This window comes from Cavia porcellus, unplaced genomic scaffold, assembly GCF_034190915.1.
Source record: "Cavia porcellus strain 051 isolate PalLab524CR breed Dunkin Hartley unplaced genomic scaffold, mCavPor4.1 scaffold_24, whole genome shotgun sequence".
Taxonomy (NCBI): Eukaryota; Metazoa; Chordata; class Mammalia; order Rodentia; family Caviidae; genus Cavia; species Cavia porcellus.
Window position 1 is genome coordinate 48,422,394 of NW_026947507.1, and position 21,828 is coordinate 48,444,221.

At 41.1% G+C, this 21,828-nt stretch overlaps 1 protein-coding gene across 1 annotated transcript in view; it reads left to right on the forward strand.

The window, feature by feature from the left end:
* Positions 1 to 2,720: 2,720 nt before the first annotated feature.
* The window catches only part of Tdrp (testis development related protein), a 39,376-nt gene continuing 20,268 nt past the window's right edge, over positions 2,721 to 21,828 (forward strand). Inside the window, exon 1 of the mRNA XM_063235023.1 lies at positions 2,721 to 2,973. Within this exon, the coding sequence (XP_063091093.1) occupies positions 2,869 to 2,973 (105 nt within the window). The 5' untranslated portion in view covers positions 2,721 to 2,868. The remainder of the gene's footprint in view (positions 2,974 to 21,828) is intronic.

Consider the following 21,828-nt stretch of genomic DNA (forward strand, 5'->3'; position numbering starts at 1 on the left):
CAAGTGTTTCGACTTGAGTTTCTGTTTCTACTTGCAGTATTTTGAATGGGTTGCACGAGGACTTTGGCTCTGTTTCATAACTTACTTTATGGATTTTGACTCTTATTGGTGTTTGTGCTTGTAGTGTGTTTATTTTGACGGTACCCTGGCCCTACATTCACTGTGTGCTTCTGCAGGTCCCCAACCTTTATTAGTCCCAGTCCCACCTCTTTGACCTTGATTGAAAAGGTACATACCCCTGCAAGACATCTTAACTACTTGTGTGAAGAATGAATTCCTAGAATTAGGATTTAGTTGTTCTGTGGTTTTATTAGCTTGAGCCTAGGCATTCAGTTCAGAGGTCCTGGGAAGAGGAGCCAGAGGCTCTGTGGGGAGGATTGTGGTTGCTGCCACTGTCCTGGCTCCCAGGAGGTAGCCACACTTACATTTGGTCAGGACTATCTGCTCTAGTTCATAGGGGGGTGTCCCTTCCCTGTCCTGGGCCAAGTTATGACTAGTCCAATGACTGCCAGATGCCAGAGTCCCTTCTTGTTTTAAAAGTTTTGCTGCTGGTCACTTCTGGAAAACCCAAAAGTACACCTGATTTCAAAACAGCAAGAGAGTTATGATGCTTCGAACGTTTTTACAGAAACCTGAAGTTCTGGATCCTTTTAAAAATGACATAAAAACATAAGGAATATAGAACCATATAACGTAAAATGTTTCTCTGTATATAATTTGCTGGGAGGAAAGGAGACACATTAAACTCTGACTGATACTAAAATGGTTTTCCAACTTTGTGTCATGCCCACGGGTGCCAACAGTACAAGATTTGTGCCCCCTTGTCTTTGTTTTCCATGAGGAAGAGTGACCTCTAATGCTGACCTGTATTTTCTCTTTAGGGTGGAGTTGTTATCATTCTGCATGTATTGCTTGGATTCCTTCAGATACAGATGGGAAGTGACAGTCCTTTTGTCCTTCTGAATGAGTAGGGCTTTTGATTTGGTGACTCTGACCCAGTCAACCCAACATGAAAATGTCCTAGGGCAATAAGAGCCTCTTCTCCTGGGGAAGGCTGGACTCAACCAGGTTGCAGGTGGGACAAAGGGCAGCCTGTCCCAGCTGGAAAAGTAGCAGTGACATCCTGCCAGCTTTGTCCATGAATAGAAAGCTGAGAAGCAGGCCACGGGCCTGGCCAGCCACTGTCACACACAGGTCCTCCAGACCTTGCTGCCCATTTCCTGTCCCCGGGGTCCCTCGCTGGACACCCGCTGCTCTTCCAGTTCCCTGGCTGGATACAGGTGGCCCTTGCATGTCTTCAGTCATCAGCACCCTGGTGGACACCATCAGGCCTCTCTATCCTTTCTATCCCAGGTCCTCTGGCAGGACAGAGGTGGCCCTTTTCCTTGTTTGTGTAGACACCCCCATCCATCTACCCAGGTCCAATGACTGCCTCAGAGCAGCAATTCATCACTGTCCTGCAGGCTCGCTGTCCTTGCTCCAGGACTTTTCACCTGCTGGCCCCTGTCTGCCAACTTGCAGTTATCCTGTCTCTCTCCTCCTCAGGCCTTGCTGGCCCTGTTTAGACTCCTCCTCCCTGTCTCTGACCTGACCTGCTCCTCCTCACTCCTCTAGGCCCAGCCCCTCACTCCTCTAGGGCCCCATAGGACCACACCCCTTGTCATGGTTTATGTCTGTGCTCCCCCAGGCCTCATGAGTTTGAATTGTGCATTTGTTATTCATTCATTGTATAGTGCTTAGATTGATGGTGTCAGTGCTACACCCACTTAGGGGTGGAGCCAGGATGTGATGTAATGGCAGGAAGAAGCTGTGTCTTGCTCTTTGCTGGTTGGAGCTTGCTGTTTGTAGCCCATGAAAGGCAGCCCAGCCATGCCCGCCTGCCTGGGAGCCAACTGAGCATGGCCTGAAACCTCCCAAAACTGTAAGAAATAAACCTTTCCTTTCCCAACTTGGGCATCAGGTATTTTGTCTCAGCTAGGAGCATAAAGTAACTAAGACACCCCTCATCCGGTGAGCTGCAGACAGACATGTGCACTGTGGCTCAGCTGCCCTGGCGGTGGAGACTCAAGTACAGGCCACATCCACCAGCGAGGACATCTGGGTACAGGGTTGGCTGGAGACTCCCTGGGTTTGAGGAGACATCGGGTTTACAATTCCTAGGGCTGACAATGGGTCTGGTGTTGAGGCATTTAAGGAACTCAGGGAGTTAAGGGTCCTGGGACTGAGGGGGTCCCAGGATGTCTCAGGCAGGGTCGAGGGGGCCGATGTTAGGGGGTCCCAAGATTGAGTGGTCCCAGGGTTGGGGTGACTACCTTTGAGATGTCTGGGGGTTGATTCAAGTGGCCTGGGTTGTGAGGGTTCTCGGGGTCCCAGGGTCCCCGGGATCCCAAGATCAAGAGGCTAGGCATGAGGGGTTCTCTAGGTTGAAGGGTTCCAGGGCTGAAAATGTTTCTAGGGTTCCCAGGTTGTGGGAGTCCTGGCGTTGAGGGATTCCAGGGGTTCAGAGTGTCTCAGGGCCTCAAGGGCTCAGGTTCCCAGGGCTGAGGGGTCCCGGGGTTGAGGGGGCACCTAGTTGTGGGGACCTAATGTTGAGGGTGCTCCGGAAGGTGTGGGGCTCCTTTGAGCTGCCCAGGCTCTGTGGTGGCTGGGGGGGGGGGGGCGGACCTCCTGAGAGGGGGCGCCCAGAGTGGGTTGGGGCGACTGGGCAGGAGGGGCGGGGCGGGGCGGGGCGGGGCCTGTGGGAGGCCGGGCCGGCCGGGCCTTGTCCAGTCCCGAAGGGCGGACGGCTCGCCCCGCCCGCCCTGGTTCAAGTGCAGCCGCAGGCCGAGCCGCAAGCCGCGTCCCGCAGTAGGAAGGCGCGCACGGAGCATGTGGAAGCTGAGCCGGGGCCGGGTGCTGCTGGACGAGCCCCCCGAGGAGGAGGACGGGCCGCAGGGGGCGGCGCAGCCAGGGACCGCGGACGCCCCGGCGCCGGTGAGGGCGCAGGTGGGGATGACCCGGGGCGGCGTGGGGCGCGCGGTGGGCGCGGGCGCGGGGCGGCGCCTGCCCCCCGGAGCGCGGAGCTGCGGAGCTCTGCCCGGCTGGCCGCCGCCTGGGTGTCGCCGGCAGAGTCCGCAGCGGGCCGAGGCCGGGTCCGCAGCCGGCCGAGGCCGGGTCCGCAGCCGTGCGCCGCCCGGGCCCCTGCCTCCCTCCCTCCCTCCCTCCGCGGCGACCGGGTCGGGACGCAGAAGCCCTGAATCATGCTGCTTGCGGCCCTTCCCGAAGCTGGGCGACCGCCTCAGAGGGTGTCCTGGGTCCGAGTCTGTTTGCATAACACGTATTTCCTTTCTGTATACCTCTGATTTTCTGGAGGAGGACGGCAGAGTGCTTGATACCGAAAAATGAAAGGCGCTGGGTGACAAGTGCAGAGATATGTTTGGAATGTCTAGAATTTTTTAATTAAATGGGATCCCAAATGGATCCTGCACGTAGCTCTCCCTCACCCGTCTCCAATGCACTGTTTTTCTGTGTAGTGAAATTTAGGTCAATAACCTAGCACTTTTTGGTTCTGTTTTTAAAATGAAAGTCATAAAATTTATTTTTGTGTTAAATTTTGAGAATAAGCTATGTTTCTTCAGAGGACTTGCATATAGTTTCTGAAATGGTTTCTTCCCCAGTTGGGGTGAAGCACCTTCTCTTGGGAATGAGGTTGTTTCATCCTTTTTGCTCACACTTCTCTGTTGGTCAGTGTTGGTGGCAGATTCATACATGAACTTGACGTGTTCTGATCATTGTCGTCTTCTGGTCTCATCTCTTAGTTTCATAGTGAATGTGTATAATATATTTTAATCATATTCACCTCCTTATTACCTGCTTAAGATTCTTACAGGAGTTCAGTGCTGTTCCCAACTCTCAGAAACTGGAGTCCATTATCCTAAAGCGTTGAAATATAGTTACTGTCTGAATTTGTCTTTGAGAAAGTCTGCTTTTTTTGTTTGTTTGTTTGTTTGTTTGCCTGATACAGGCAAACTCGGGCCTTGTGCATACTAGGACAGTGCCCTATTACTGAGCTACACGCCCACCCCCTTTTATTTTATTTTGAGACCAGGTCTCACTAAAGTACCTCAGTAAGGGTCCTCCTGCTTCGTTCAGTCTCCCAAATCCTGGGATTATACCACTACACCCAGCGAGAAATTGTTGATGTTGTTATTACTATGTACCTTTTATTTTTTAACTCTGAAAAAGTTTGTGCTTACACTGAGTGTGAACTCAGCAGTCCAAGCAGGTTTATTGCTAAAACTGAAGGTCTCTTCTGGGCTAAGAGGCTTTTTTGTGAGTAGTGGTCTTTTGAGGGGTGGGTCAGAGAAACAAGCTTGTAACTTGCTGACATGTTCTCTGTGACCTGCTGACATATCCTCTGGGGACCACTTGTGACCTGCTGATATGTCCTCTGAGCATTGCTCATGAGCTAGGTAAAACAAATCCTATGTTTTCCTAAGGTGCCAGGTGGGCTTATCCGAACTGGTAATGTCCCCATCTGGGCTGTATTATAAATAGCAACTGTTATCTTTAATGATGAGAATTTTTATGTGGTTAGAGATGAGCAGTGTTGCTATTTCAAATGAACTCTTGAAAATTTCAAATGAAGCCCTCCTATGTTGTGCTTCCATTTCTCTGAATGAATCCTGATCTCTCCCTTTCTCTCTTAGTGTTGTGAACTGAACCCTGGGGTACTCTTCCACCAAGCTGTATCGATGGCCATTTTCATTTTTTTAAATTTTGAGACAGGTTCTTTCAAAGTTACTCTGACTGGCCTGGAACTCATGGTGCTCCTGCCTCAGCCTCTCAAATGGACAGAATTACAGATGTGTGCCACCTGACCTAAAACCCGTTTCTTTCTATGAAGTTTTTATTTTGAAAAGTATCTAAGATACAGAGTAGTTGGAAGAATAAAAGATTGAACATCTGCATATCCTCCATCCATACTCAGACACTGGTTAGATGATGAACACATTTGTTAAAGCTCTTTCTGACCTTTTGTTTAAAAAACTGCCATCTATGTTTTTGTCTGCCTCTGTGGTAGCAGTTTTTACATTTTGTATTTTAATACTTTTTTTGGTATGCAATTTGAAGTAGCAAGCAAATTTGAGTGGAAAGTTCAGGTAGTTCCCAAGCACTCATGCCCTGCTCCAGCCTCCCCTGCTAACCAGCACCCTTGCCTAGTAGTCACTGAGGAGCCTGCATAGACACCACCAGAAGCCCCCGTTCACACTAGGGTTCACATTTGGTGCTGGCAATCTGCGGGTTGGGACAGTGTGTGACGACATGCCATGCTACAGCAGCACACAGTAGCCTCACTGTCCCGCAGCCCTCTGTGTACCTACTGTGCCTGCCTCCTTCCCTCCCAGAACCCCAGTAACTGTGATCATGTGCTATCTCTGTAGTTTGACCTTTTCAGGATTCTCAACACACAGAAACTGGAGTTGTTTTAAGCATTTAAATATGGGTACTGTCTGAACCTGTGTTTTGTTTTTTGAAACAGGACTCACTATGTTGGCCAGACTGGCCTTAGACTTGTGATCCTCCTGCCTCAGCTTCCCAAGGGCTGGGAATACAGGTTCATGCCACTATGCCAAGTTTGAAGAATTCCTTTTAGATAATACTGGGATCAGCCTTTCAGATTGGCTTCTTTCACTCAGTAAGATGTATTCAAGATTCTTACATGTCTTTTTACAGCACATAGCTCACTAAGTTTTAGTGCCAGATAATTCTGTGGTCTGGGTGTGCAGTTTCCATTCACCTATTGTTGTTTTCAAAGGCTGGCAGTGATGAGTTAGGCTGCTGCCCATACCGTGTGCGTGCACAGATGTGTTTTCCATTCACTGGGATAGATGTGAGGAGGTGATGGCGGGTTATATGAGAGAAGTGTGTGTAGTTTGATGTGAAGCTGCTCCATTCTGTGTCCCCACTGTCCATGAAGGAGCACAGCAGGTGGTGGAGTCAGACTCTGGTGGTGGCCACTTTCACTGTGTGAGTGGAATCTGTACCTGCACTTCCTCATGAATAAGACATAATATGCAGGTGTTTTCACAACTTATTTGCCATCTGCTTTTCTTCTTTGATGAGGTGTCTTTTTTAAGATCTTTGCCCCATTTTTAAAATGCTGCACAGCCAAGTGTGTTGATGCACACCTATAATCCCATCACTTGGAAGGCTGAGACAGGAGGATTGCCATAAATTTGACCCTGTCTCAAAAAGCAAAACAAAACAAAAACTGTACAGTAAAGGCTTGATTAGTGAGTATAATTTATTCTGGGATCATGATTGTAATCCAAAACACTTATATCAAAGTGAATTTCCATGTTAAGAAATAATGGAAACTCAGATGATCCATACCGTAACTCAAAAATATTCATGTAAAGTGATTATAGTACTGTAATATAATACAAAATAATAAAAGAAATACAAAATATGAGAAATAAGTTAACCTGTGCTGACCTCTGTAAACGTTTGTGGCTGGTGAGAGGGAGAGGAGTGAGGAGGGTGACTGGCAGGATGACCTTCACCGTCACTGATGGAATCACTGCTGTCTGTTGGTGCAATGGAATCATTTTCTTTTCCTTCTCTTTTTGTTCAGCTTTAAAAGGAGCCTATCCAGTGGCACTTGCTTTTGCCTCTTTTTGGAGATTTTATGTAAATATGACATTGCATTGTCATTAAACAGATGCATCGCTCACAGTGCTATATCTTTATTCAATTGGTGCTTTACTACAAAATTTCTCAGTTTTCCACATTTTACACATCTTCCTAATTTCATTTTAAGTGAGGGACTCCTTTGCCTTTTTTCTCCCCTTCCATAACCTCTTGCTGTTGGGAGATGATCGCCCACAGTCTGACAACAAGAGATGGAGATGGGGAGATCACTGGCTCAGTTGTGATGAGGTGATGTTCAGCATTACGAGCTACTCATATTGCAACACATCACTTGTTTATCAATTTAAAATTTATTAAAAATGTCTACTTGTCTTGCAGAACAAGTTACCTGCAATCCAAGGTTTTATTTTGTTTTCTTATTGTTGCATTTTAAGAAGTATTTGTATATTTTGTTTTGCAAGCCTTACTTGATGTGTCTCTACAGGTACCTTTTCATCATCTAATTATCTTGCAGGGATCTTTCCAACTTTAATGACATTCCCTTTATTAATTAGGTCTTTCATGGTTTGTGCCCTTGGTGTAATGTCTAAAAGTCACTACCCTACCCCAATTATCTAGGTATTTTCCTGTGTTACGGTCTACTAGTGAGTTTTGACTGTTTTTTTCTTACTTTATTAAGCCTATCTATAGTTTAACGTGTTGCAGAACTTTGGTATAGAGAAACAAGGAAACTGGGAAACTGTTCACTGTGACAGGTTCTATTGTTCCTCAGGAAGATAGATCTTTATCCCAAAGATAACTTCTTTGAGAATTAAAATTTAAAATTTATGACAAGTCCACCATAAAACTGCTGCCTACTTTTTTTTTTTTTTTTGTAGTGGGAATTGGATCCAGGGCTTACTACATCTCCAGTCCATTTTTATTTTTTTTATTTTCAGACAGGGTCTTACCGAATCATTAGGCTGGACTAGAATTTCTGACCCTCCAGCTTCAGCCTCACAAAGGCCTGAGATCCTAGCAAGGGCCCCTTCCCTATGATGTCTTCAGTAGGTAACCTTCCACTCACAGCCTCTCACCTAGCTGGGTGGTCATCAGTGCCCCCATCTTCACTGTAGTGGAGCCGAGCCTGGTTTCTCGATATAGAGGTGATCATAAAATTTCCTGTTTCAACAGGAAGGGTCAGAAAACTTGAATGTTAGGAAATATAATGAAAAACAAAATTTCCTACCAATCCAAGAAACTTTTTCCATAGTATTAGAAGAAAAAAATTGTTTTATTGCAGTGAATGTTTTACTAAGATGTGAAACTCCTTGCGGGCAGAGTTGAAAGATGAAAGAAACCCTACTCCTACGTGGCAGTAGGCCAACCATGACGACACATTTTTAGGATAAGATAGCTGGTCGCAATGTCTTTGGGAGCAGTTAGGTGACGCTGAGGTTGGCATCCTGTCCCTCCTGATTGTCGGCATAGCAGTGAGAATTCTGCTGGCAGTGAATGGAGCTCAGACTGTGAATGGATGCAGTGAGCACATTCTTCCGTGTTGGGTTCCTGCTGTGCTTCCCCAGGCCTTGCAGCCTACCAGGATGTACTGCTGCAGCAGGGGCACATGCCTCTGGCCTGCTGCTCGTCAGGGCCTGTGCAGTCTCACGGATCTTGAGTGGGCAGCTCCACTGAGAAAGGACTTTGCACAGCACAGGCTCTGTCCTGAGTCAAGAAAAGGGCTGGCATATACTGTGCTCAGCACACCTTGAAGAGATATGTAGAGACCCAGGGTGTTAAATGCCACATGCAGGGAGGCCCTGGGATTGGGGTGTGGGGTGACTACCTAAGCAGAAGTGGGAAGGGGAGGGCAGGTGTGTTTCTCAGTGAAAAAATAGTGCCTCAATCCTGGGTCAGCAGAGTTCTCCAGTCATCGTAGGTGGACACTGGGCTCTCCTCAGGTCCAGGTAGCTCAGCTCCTGAGAAGGCTGTAGATTCCCTTCTGGAGGGACAGAGCAGTGCTTTGTAATGGAATAGGATGCAAACATCTTTTACTGGTCACATTAAGATGTTAAAAGTTTCGATGCAAATTTTAAATTCAATATATCCAAAGTACTAATTATATCAACATGTAATCAATAAAAACTTGTGAGATATATATTTTATTTTTTGTATACTTAGTCTTTTACATTTTCAGCACATCTCATTTTGATGCTAAATTTTTATGAGAATACTTTTATGAGAAATCAGTATTTAAAAGTTGTAATATGTACAGTCATAAAAGTAGATTATTTTATGACTTGTTTCAAACTTACTGAAAAGTTTTCCGGCAACTGAAATTGAATATCAGAGTTTTTGAGGGTTTTTGTTGTTGTTGTTGTTTTGTTTTAATCTTTTTGAGACAAGGTCTTGCTATGTAGTCCAGGCTGGCATTGGATTCATTTTGTAGCCCAGGCTGGTCTCTAACTTGTAGCAGTTTTGTTACCTCAGTCTCATGAGTGCTGCGGTTACAGGTGTGTGCCACACACTAAAGTGAAATTTAAATTATTAAATGTTTAGTTCCATTAGCCTACTTCTGGTTCTCAAAGGCCACTTTCAGCTAAAGCCAGTTGGGCTAGACACAGAGCTTTAGAATCTCCCAAACTGAGATCGATTCATTAAAAAGGGGTTATAGATTTCCTGCTTGCTAGAGCCTGCGATACCACTAGAAAGAAGTATCAGTGTCCTCTCCTGTGAAAGAACTTATGTGAGGGAGGAAGACTTGGGGCTTGACTGTTTCTCCAAGCGTCACGTACTGTTCTGTGCAGTGTACATATGTTGAGTGACTTTCTCATTGCTAGGACACCAGTACTCAATACAACTTCATGGAAGAAAAGTTTATTATGGTTCAGTTTGTAGAGGCTTCAGTCCATAGTCGGCTGACTCCAGGGTAGGGTGGCATGGCAAATCAGTCATGAAGTAGAAAGAGATAAAGGGAAGTGAGGAGAGGACCCTTCCAGCCCATGACCTCAGTGACCATTTCCTCCCACCAGGCTTCATCTCCCAATATCACATTTAGCTATAAACTAATCCACTAAGTGAACTAATCCACTGATGAGTATCACACATCTGTGATCCAATCACCTCCCCAAAGCCCCACCTATGAAAGCATGAGGCTTTGGGTAGGCATCTAGATATAAACCATAACTTCCTGCCCTTGACCTTCAAAAGACTTATGTGCATATCTTTATGCAAAATGGGTTTAGTCCATCTTTAAGAGTTGCCAAAGTGCTAACAATTCCAGCAGTGCTAAAAAGTCCAAGTCCAAAGTCTCCTCTAAGATTTAAGGCAAACTCTTAGCTGTGAACTCCTGTGAAAATGAAAAATAAAAGATAAACATTGTAGACATATCGAGGCACAGGATAAATATTTCCATTCCAAAAGGAATAAATAGGAAAGAAGAGGACCAAAACAAAACCGAAACCCAGTGGGGCAGACCTTAGTTCTTTCCTCTAGCTCCATTTCCAGCACTTCTGGTGAGACGTAAACTGTCTTGTCAGGCCCTGCCCCAACTGCATTCCTGGTGGTTGTAGCCCTCATGGCCTCTCCTGCAGGCTGACTTTGCTTATAGTTGGAGGCTTTCCTCACATGATTCTGCTTTCTGGAGTCTGTACTACACTTTCAGCTTCACATTCAGCTTCATGCACTGCTGTCTCACTTTGTGGCTCTTTGACCTCGAGTTCCTGCTCTGGAGTCACCCTGGCCCCAGGAGGAAGACAGACTGTTCTCCCATGGCTCGCATTCAACCAGGAAGGAAGTAGATTCTCAAAGGCCAGGAAATGGTGAGGAGCTTGCGCTAAGGAGACACCCTGTGGCTCTGTGTGAGTTTTTCGTGTGTGTTTATTAAAGAAAGAAACTGTGACTTATCTATGTAATGTTGTTGCTGGAAGAACAGCACAATTCTGCACAAATTATCATCGAACTGGCAGGTATTAATTAGTTCTAGAATTTGAGAGGTAGCTACATGTTCTTTTGATTGCTTACTGCCAGATAGCCAATAGCCTGCTTTCTGTAGCAAAAGGCCCTGGAAAATGAGTCTCTCCTGAGTTAGAGGACAGAGTAGGACCTTACTAAGGTGCCTAGGCACTGCAGTAAGTGTCTGCCACTCATTTCATTAAACTGGACACCCACACCTTACAGGAGGGGAGGTTTACATTTGGCTTATAGTTTCAGAAGATTCAGTCCACAATTGGCTGACTCCAAGGCAGGAAAACCATGGCAAATGGGTGTGGTGGAAAGCTGTCCACTTCATTGTAGCTAGGAAGCAGAGCAGGGAAGCAGTGCCAGAGATCACAGCTCACCTGCACACACCTGGCAATGTTATTTACTCTCGAGAGCCAATCCAGTTGACCAATTTAATTGTCACATCCTACCCCCATCAGCTTCACACGCAAACATATCTTTTTAAACCATACCTAATTTTCAAATAAACACAAGATCGAAATTCTGCCATACATGCTACAACTGTCCTGCACACAACTGAAAATACACAAGTCCCTTCCCCAAATCCCAGCAATTCCAGCATTTCTTTAGAGTCTGTGTCAAGACACCTCAGAGTCTCAAGGTAAACTATTAGCTGTGAGCGCCTGTAAAATTCAAAAAGCCTGTTTCAAAATACAGAACTCAAAAAGGCTAAGCATGTAACTTTGTTCTGTATTTTGAAACAGGGTTTTGCTTGGCCTTGAACTCAAGATTCTCCCGCTTCAATTTCTTGGTATTATAGGTGTGCATCATGGAACCCATCTGAAGTCATTACTTTTAATGTAATTAAATTTTAAATTCTCCTAAAAGGATAAAAGTCAATATGCATCCAGGGGTGGTGACATATACTGTAATTGTAGCACTCTAGGAGACTGAGGCAGGAAGATTACAAGTTTGAGCTCAGTCTGAACAACTTCTTTTGTCTGAACAGTAATCTTTTGTCTCAAAATAAAAAATAACATACTATAGAAATGATCCCTGAAAGCACAGCCAGGGATTTAGCTCAGTGGCTAAGCGCCTGCCTGGCAAGCACAAGGTTGTGAGTTTAATCCCTGGTACCTAAATAAATAAATAAAAATAAATAATAAAAAAGGGCTGAGGAAATAGTTCAATGTGGAAGCCTTGGTTTTAATCCGTAGTATTAAGACAAGGTTCAAATTTTTCTTAATACTTTCTATATGATGTTCATTTTAGATATAAGAGCACACATAGGCTGAAAATGAAAATATTGGAGAGCATAATCCATACAAAAAGTGCTCCATGCTTGCCATAGAAAAATGCCAGAAGTGACCATACTCATAGGCCATGGAAGGAAGAACTGTCACAAGATGCAAAGAACATTATACAATGATGAAAGTGTCACAGGGAAAGTATAAATAAATATGCACCTGGCACCAGATCACTCAAACATGATAAAACATTAAAATAATTAAGAGAGTAACAGTACATAGTAGTGATAGATGATATGATCTATATGTAGAAAGTCCATATTCCAATAAAAAGTGTTAAAATTAATGAACAAATGTAGCAAACCAACAAGAAACCATTGCTTGTATTTTTATACACTAACAATAATCTAAGAAGGAAAGTAAGGAAACAGACATACATACATTTATTTATACTTATAAGGATACCAATAAGAATAACACAGGAATAAACAAAGGATATGAAAGATTTATATGCTGAAAACAAAACATTGGTGCAAGAAATGAGTTGGAAGACTTAATGTTGTTAAAATGTACTTCTACCTAAAGTGTTACACAGATTTAGTATAATCCCCACCAAAATCCCAAAGGCATTTCTTTTTGCAGCAATAGAAAACATGTCCTAAAATTTGTGTGGCATTTCAGAGGATTGTAATAGCAATTTTGAGAAAGACAAAGCTGGAGGTCTCACATTTCTTGACTTGAAAACATAAAACAGTAGTAATAAGACAGTAATCAAGGCATGAGGACAGACATAGAGAACAAATAAGTGGACCAGATAGTCAAAAGAGTAAACAGGTGTCATGTGTGTGGTCAGATGATCTTCCACAAAGTAGATGAGCTGGGCGTGGTGGTGCATACCTGTAATCCCAGCACTAAGGAGGCTGAGACATGAGGATTTCTGGGAGCTCACACCCATTTTGGACTACATAGTGAGTTCAAGGCCACCCTGAACCACACAAGGAGACCCTATCTCAAAAAAAAAAAAAAAAAAAGTAGCATCTTGGTTGCTAATGGTTGGATGAGAAAGGGGTGTTCAAATCTGTTCAGAGTTCGTTTTACAAGATAAAGTTTGAAAGATTTGTTGTGTATCTGTGTGCAAAGTTAACACTTCTGAACTGTACACTTAATAATGATCAAGATGATGATAAACTTTATTAAGGCTTTTACCGTGTTTAAAAAATTCAGGCCTAGGCCACTCATGCTACCCAGCTGATTTAAAATTGGGAGTTCCCACAACCCCCAACCAGACTGAACCATTTACTAGTAGAGAAACTCACATTCCAAGGGACTTTGTATCAAGCAAAGAAACCCAGCTGACACAGGGGAGAGTCTCCATGGTTTCATCTTTTCCAGAATGTCACACAGTTGAAACTATATGGTGTTTAGCTTTTTCAGGTTACTTTCTTTCACTTAGCTAAATGCATGGAATTTCCTACATGTCTTTTCATGGCTCAGTAACTCATTACTCAGTAACTCATTCCTTTATCCATTCACTTGTTGATGAGTGTGTAAGTTGTTTTCCACTTTTGGCTGTTATGTACAATGCTATCATAAACCTTTGTGTACAATATTTTGCATCCTTTTTTCATTTTCATAGATATGCTCCTGAGAGTGGGCTACATGGCAGTTTTGTATTTAGCTATTTGAGGACCTGATGCTGTTTCTCAAAGTGGCCACACCATTTTATATCCCCATAGGCAGAGTTTAGGATTCTCCACATCCTCACCAACACTGTTTATTATCTGATTTTTTTCTTCTAGCTATAGTTGTGTAAATATTATGTCATTGAATATTATTGTGTAAATATTATTGTCATTTGAATTTGTGTTTTCCTGAAGCTTATGATATTGAGAATCTTTTAATATGCTTAATGGCTATTTGTACAGTTTTCTTACAGACTTTTCTATTTGATCTTTACTCATTTTTTAAAAATTGGAGATGTGGGCCTGTGGGTTGCGTAAGTCCAGCGGAAACCTGGAACTCTCCTGTTCACCTGGGGGCCAGGCTCCTCCAGCTCCCTGTTGGTCTGGTAAGACCAGTGGAGGCAGGGAACCCTGCCCTAGGCCCGCAAACTGTTATCTCTGCCCAGGGCCCTGGATCTTGCTGCTTGTGGGTTGCGTAAGTCCAGCAGAGGCATGGAACTCTCCTCTTTGCCTGTAGGCTAGGCTCCTCCGGCTCCCTGTTGGTCCAGTAAGACCAGTGGAGGCATGGAACCCCGCCCTTGGCCTGGCGAACTGTTTTCTCTGCCTGGGGCCCAGGATCCAGCTTCCTGTTGAAATCAGTGAGTAAGGAGGAAGCAGGGACCTCTGGCCCACCCTGGCTGACCTCTCTACCTCACTTGGAACAAAACTTGACGCACAAAAATATAAGAAAATGACAAAACAAAAGACCAAAATGCAGTCTCAAACATCCAGCCCATCCCAAGAAAGCCTAGGAGCCATGTGCATAGAAGAAAATATATGCCACATTCCTGAAATACCTGAAATAACAGTAACTGAAATAAAGAAGCAACTCGGGGAAGCCTTAAAGGAAATCAAACTAGAAATAATCTCCCAGGTAAAAGAAGAAATGATAAAAGAAATGACGGAGATGTTGAACATATCTAAAGAAGACACAGTTAAAAAACTTGAGTAGATAAACAAAAAATAGAATCCCTGGATGAATAATATAAGAAACAAACAGAATATATAAAGCAGATGCAAAGAGATATACAGGAAATAAAAAACTCCATCAAAAGTTTTAAAAACCTCCTCAATGAATGTGAAGATAGAATTTCAGACCTTGAAGACAAGATTGCAGCCAGTGAACAGGAAAGGAAAGATCTTTTAAAAATAATAAATCAGGAAATAACAATTCAACACCTGCAAGATGATGCAAAAAGGAACAACATAAGCTTAATAGGGATAAATGAAAAAGAAGGGAACAACATAAAGGATGTCAAGAGGATATTTAGAGAAGTAATAGCTGAAAATTTCCCAAACATGAGACTAGAAACCAATATCAAGATCAGTGAAGCATATAGAACTCCAAATAGCCATAACCAAAATAAAACTACACTCAGACACATAGTAATGGCTATCCCAGAAATCAAACAGAAGAATAGAATATTAAAAGCTGTAAGAGAGAAAAGATAGATACTATAAAGGAAAACCTATCAGAATCACAGCAGACTTCTGAGCACAAACAATAAAGTCAAGAAGAGCATGGAGTGAAGTATTTCAGATCCTAAAGGAAAATGATTTCCAACCTAGGCTGATGTATCCTGCAAAACTGTCCTTCAAAATGGATGGAGAAATAAGATACTTCCATGACAAAGAACAGCTGAAAAACTACATGATCACCAAGCCAACCCTGAAAAGAATACTGAAAGACAGCCTAGATGCATCTAGGGAAAAACCACTAAACAAAGCAGACAATTAAACAGAACTGAAAGACAAAGATGCAACAGCAGAAAGATAACATGTCAACACTAAGCCAATATATAACAGGTATAACCATTAATGTAAATGGTCTCAATGCACCAATTAAAAGAAACAGACTGGCAGAATGGATCAAGAAATAAAATCCAACCATATGCTGTCTACAAGAAACCCATCTAACCCAAAAGGATACCCACAGACTGAAAGTCAAAGGATGGAAAACAATACTTCATGTAACAGGAACCCCCCCAAAAAGCAGGGGTGGCTATTCTGTTTGCAGACAATGTGAACTTCAAACCAATAATGATCAGAAGGGATAAAGAAGGTCACTACATACTGGTTAGGGGAAAACTCCAAGAGGAAGAGATAACTATCTTAAATATATATGCACCAAATTCCAGAGCACCCAGTTATATAAAACAAGTACTAACAGAAATGAAAAACCCAGTTAACCGTGACACAATTCTAACAGGAGATCTTAACACACCATTGACACCAATGGACAGATCAACCAGGCAGTTTTGCAGGATACATCAGACAGAAAATCAGCAAAGAAATAAAAGAACTGAATCGCACCTGTGAACAAATGGACTTAATAGACATATACAGAGTATTCCACCCAACAACAACAGAATACACATTCTTCTCAGCAGTACATGGGTCATTTTCTAAAATAGACCATATATTAATCCACAAAACATATCTAAATAAATGCAAAAGGGTTGAAATCATCCCTTGCATGCTATCGGACCATAGTGCTATGAAATTAGAAATTAATGATAAAAGATACTACAAAATTCCCACAAACACATGGAAACTGAATAACACACTTGAGTAATCAGAGGAAATCAAAGAAGAAATTAAACATTACCTACAAGAAAATAAAAACACAAATACAACTTACCAGAATCTGTGGCATGCAATGAAAGCTGTCCTCAGAGTAAAATTTACTGCACTGAGTTCCCATATCAGGAAAACAGAATGAATACAAATAAACAACATGATGTTACACCTCAAACATCTAGAAAAAGAAGAGCAGGTCAAGCCCAAAGCCAGAAGAAGAGAAGAAATTATAAAATCAGAGAAGAAATCAATGCAATAGTGACTAAAAAAATCCAAAAAATCAATGAATCAAAGAGCTGGTTCTTTGAAAGAATAAGTAAAATTGATAAGCCCCTAGTCAACCTTATTTTAAAAAGGGAAGAAAAAGCTCAAATTCATGCAATAAGGAATGAAAGAGGAGAAATCACTACAGACCCAATAGAAATACTGAAAAATCATCAACACCTATTTCAAAAACTTCTACTCTCAAAGGTTTAATAACACAGAGGAAATGGACAGATTCCTAGAAGCATACGAAATACCAAAGCTAGGTCACGAAGATGTAAAACTACTGAATAACCCAATTTCTATTAATGAAATCGAAAAGGTAATTAAATCCTTACCTACAAAGAAGAGTCCAGGCCCAGACGATTCACTGCAGAATTCTACAAGAAATACAAAGAACACCTAATGCCAACACTCCTCAAACTCTTCAGTGAAACTGAAAGGGAAGCAATCCTTCCTAAGTCATTCCTGGAAGCAAATATTACTCTAGTACCAAAACCTGAGAAAGACCCAACTAAAAAAGAGACTAATCTACATATCAATCTCCCTAATGAACACAGATGCAAAAATCCTCAATAAAATATTGGCAAATAGGATGCAGCAAATCATCAAGAAGATCATACACCATGACCAAGCGGGATTCATCCCAGGCATGCAGGCATGGTTCAATATATGTAAATCAATAAATGTAATACACCATATCAATAGAGCCAAAAGTAAGAACCACATGATCATTTCTATAGATGCAGAAAAAGCTTTTGATAAGAACCCTGCAGGAAATCGGAATAGATGGCCTTACCTCAATATAATACAGGCCATCTTTGACAAACCAACAGCCAATATCATACTAAATGGCCAAAAATTGAAGGCCTTTACTTTAAAATTAGGGACAAGACAAGGATGTCCCTTATCACCGCTCCTATTTAATATAGCACTGGAAATACTAGCCAGAACAATTAGAGAAGAGAGAGAAATAAAAGGTGCAAAGATAGGAAAAGAAGACGTTAAGCTATCATTATTTGCAGATGACATGATACTCGATATAGAAGATCCCCAAAACTCCATTGAAAAACTGCTAGATATAATAAATAAATTTAGTAATGTAGCTGGCTATAAAATCAATACTCAAAAATCAATAGCATTCCCATACACTAACAACAAAGTCATAGAGAAATAAGAGAAGCCACACCCTTCACACTAGCAACCAAAAAATGAAATATCTAGGAATTGCTCTCACGAAAGAAGTGAAAGACCTATATAGGGAAAATTATAATACACTGAAAAATGAAATTGAAGATGATCTCAGAAAATGGAAAAACATCCTTTGCTCATGGATAGGGAGAATAAATATTGTCAAAATGGCCATTCTCCCAAAACTTTTATACAGATTCAATGCAATCCTGATAAAAATACCATCAACATACCTCATAGATCTCGAGAAATCACTCCTAAAATTCATCTGGAGAGAGAAGAGACCCAGAATAGCAAGAACAGTTCTAAGCAGCAAAGGCAAGTTAGGAGGCATCACAATCCCTGACTTGAAGTTATACTACAAAGCAATGGTAGTAAAATCAAGATGTACTAGACCTAAAACAGAGCTGAAGATCAGTGGAATAGATTAGAAGATACAACCACAACTGCAAACACACTCAACCACCTTATCTTTGATAAAGGGGCCAAACAGGTTCACTGGAAGAACAGCAGTCTCTTTAATAAATGGTGTTGGAAAAACTGGCTCTCCATATGCTGAAAACTAAAACTAGACCCTTGCTTATCACCATGTACTAAATTAAAATCTAAGTGGATCAAAGATCTGAATATTAAAACAGAAACACTAAATCTATTGGAAGACAAATTGGGTAAAAACCTTGAATATATAGGAGTAGGTAGAGAATTCATGAACAGGACTCAAACCGCACGGGAAATACTTCCAGAATCAATAACTGGGATTGCCTCTTATTAAAAAGTTTCTGCGTGTCAAAAGAAGTCTCCAGTGTGGTGAGAAGAAAACCCACAAACTGGGAAAAAATCTTAGTGAACTGCCCTTCAGACAAAGGACTTCTGTCTAAAACATAAAGAATTAAAAAAAATCAGACCCCCAAAATTCAAAGACACAATCCATAAATGGGCATCTGAGATGAATAAACAATTCTCAGATGAAGAAATACAAATGGCAAATAAATATATGAAAAAATGTTCCTCATCATTGGTAATTAGAGAAATGCAAATCAAAACCACACTGAAATTTCATCTCACTCCTGAAAGAATGGCCAAGATCAAGAAAACCAACAACAACAAATGCTGGAGAGGCTGTGGGGAAAAAGGAACTCTCCTGCACTGTTGGTGGGAGTGTAGACTAGTGTAAGCATTGTGGAGATCAGTCTGGAGATTTCTCAGACTGGAAGCCCCATTTGACCCAGCTATACCACTTCTAGGCATATTCCCAGAAGAACTGAAAGCATCATACCACAGTGATATATGTGCACCCATGTTTATAGCAGCACAATTTGTAATAGCCAGATCTGGGGAACAACCTAAATGTCCATCAACTGAGGAATGGATAAAAAAGTTGTGGTATTTTTATACAATGGAGTACTACTCAGCTATAAAGAATGACCACATTGAGACATTTATAAATAAATGGACTCAGCTTGAGACCATACTCATAAGTGAAATAAATCAAACTCACATGTATAAGTACCGAATAGTTTCCCTAGTGTAAGGAATGATAAGAATACATAGAAGTATGTGGTAATCATGATTCCCAGTCATATTGGTTTGAAGCCATATAATGTTTTCACTCATTAACTGCAATGGTTTTAACCTGGGTTGTTCGATTTTAGTACCTATGATAGCACGAATAGCTATTTTGAAGAAAGCAACACAACATAAAAGCTAGTGCTGATTTAATATTGTCTTGTTTTAAAGTCCCATCAAGCTGTAGTACATCTGTTTCCACTGGTTTTAACATGTTGTATCTTACTATATTTCACTATATGCTATAGTATAAACAAAACTCTTTATAGGCAAAGAGATAATATAGAAACCGTTGTTTGTTTTCTATTAGCAGGTTCTAAATTCCCTGTAATTCTTGCATTCTCTTTAAAGGCTTCACACTGCCTAGATACACTTTATATTATAGCACGTGAAGTTATACTCAAATAATTCAAGGAAATAGGCTCAGGCTACTGTTATGTTAGATTATCTGGTGGTGAAACACTATAATGCTTGAATTGCTCAGTTCTGCCCTGCATTGTTCTATTACAATATCCTCTCTTATCTCAACCTTCCCCCTATTTTTAAATTAATCTATTTTCTCTCATTTTTTTAATTAAGGGAAAACTAAATTAAAGAATAATGGGACATATTATAGTAACTTTCTTGTTGTCCTATTAACCTGACTTGAACCCCAGTATTGCTCTCCCTATCTTGTTCTGTCTGATTATTATATATTCTATTTTGTTTGATAGTATCAAGTTTGAGGGTAGAGGCAATCACTTTGAAGGCAATAAGATATACTATGATGCCCAATATGGATTGACTATCATCCTTTTTTTTGAAATCCTGTAAGGTCCTCAGTGTATATTTTATTGGTTTTGTTCCATATTGTTTTGATCAATTCTATTATACCTGATGATATAGACAACTCAGTTTGAAAATAGCAAGAGGCACAATGGTAACCACTTTTGATCACCTGGTATTCTATTTTTGCACCACGTGCTATGCCTGCCCTTCTGTTCTAGCTGACTGTGTTTTGCTTAGTCACATTTGTTTTTATTCTCTTCAAAAAAGTAATAAGAATCGTGAGAGTAATAAAACCCTAAAAGTCTAATTGTTATTGTAAACAAGAGAGGAAAGTAAGGTGGACTAAGGGATATAACCGCAGGTATGTTCGAGAGTGTAGGACGGAAAACCATATAACTGAGCTTTTGTTGGATCATTGAACGGAACTGTCTCCAATTCCACTGTATGCTTTAATTTAGTAATATGGACAACTGTTTCTGGGAAGATAATGTGTAGCCTGTTAACTGGTGATTTTGTACTATATATATTTTTTTCTAGAAATACTGTATTATTTGTACCCTTTTACTGCATTGGTTTTTTATGTCCGTTCTTTTTTCTTCTCTCTTTAAGTAAAAAAAAAAAAATGGAGATGTGTATTTTTATTGTATTTTAAAGTTCTCTGTGTATTCTAGGTAAAATCCCTGTATTGTATGCATGAGATGCAGTTAGTTTCTTTCACTCAGTCTGTTCTTTGTTCTCTTGATAGTGCCTTTGAAGCATGCAGGTTTTAAATTTTGCTAAAGTTCAAGCTGTTTTTTTGTATTGCTCTTGGTTTTGGTATCTCATCTTTTTCCAAATTCAGAGTCATGAAAATTACTCTCACATTTGCTCCTAGCAGTTTTGTAGTTTTGGCTCTTATATTTAGGTCTTTGATCCACTTAAATTAATTTTTGTACCTGGTGTGAATTAATGATTCAGCTTCATTCTTTTGCATGTAGTATTCAGTTGTCATGTCACCATTTGTTGACCAGAGAGTCCTTTCTCTACCTAGTTGTCTTGATACTCTTCTTGCAAAATCAGGCTGCCACTGAAGTGTGGGTCTAGTTCTGGACCTGCGCTGCTGTTTGCTTGGTCTCTGCCTGCAAGTTAGCACCACACTGTCTTGATTGCTAAGTATTTGTGTTAAGTCTTGAAATGAGAACCTTTGCTTCTTTGCTTACTTTGTTTTCTTTTTCTAGATTGTTTACAATCTTATTTTTCCATGTGAATTGTAGAATTGACCTACCAATTTTATGGAAAAGTCAGCTAAGATCCTGATAGGAATTATTTTGAATCCATATTGCTAAGTTTAGAGGAATACTGCCATTTTAACCATGTTTTTATGTTCTAATGATATGCTTGCTATGTAAGTAGATTTTTATAAATATTTCAAAAAAGTTTTTCAATTTTCAGAGAATGAATTTTAAATGTCTCATGTTTATTCATAGATATTTTTTAACATGATTATGAATGGGATTGTTTTAACTTCACTTTTGGATTGATCTTTATTGGTGTGTAAGAACACACTAGATTTTTGTATACTGATCATGTATTTTTTTCCCTAGTACTAGGGTAGGGAATATGAGCCCAAGACAGATCTTTATTTTGAGACAGAGTCTTGCTAAATTGATAGATTGCCCAATCTGGCTTGAATTTGAAATTGTCTTGCCTGAGCCCCACAGAGTACTGAGAGGTGTGTACTACCACACCCCACTTTTTGTATATTGTGATATTGCTGAAATCTATTGTGGTAGTTTTTTAGTGGGTTAATTCGAACTTTCTATATAAAAAGATCGTGTAATCTGCCATAGAGATCATTTAACTTTTTTTTCCCTATCTGTATGCTTTTTTTTGTTTCTGTTTTTGACTGATTGCTCTGGCTGGACTTTCTTGCACAGTGTTACAAAGGAGTTGATACT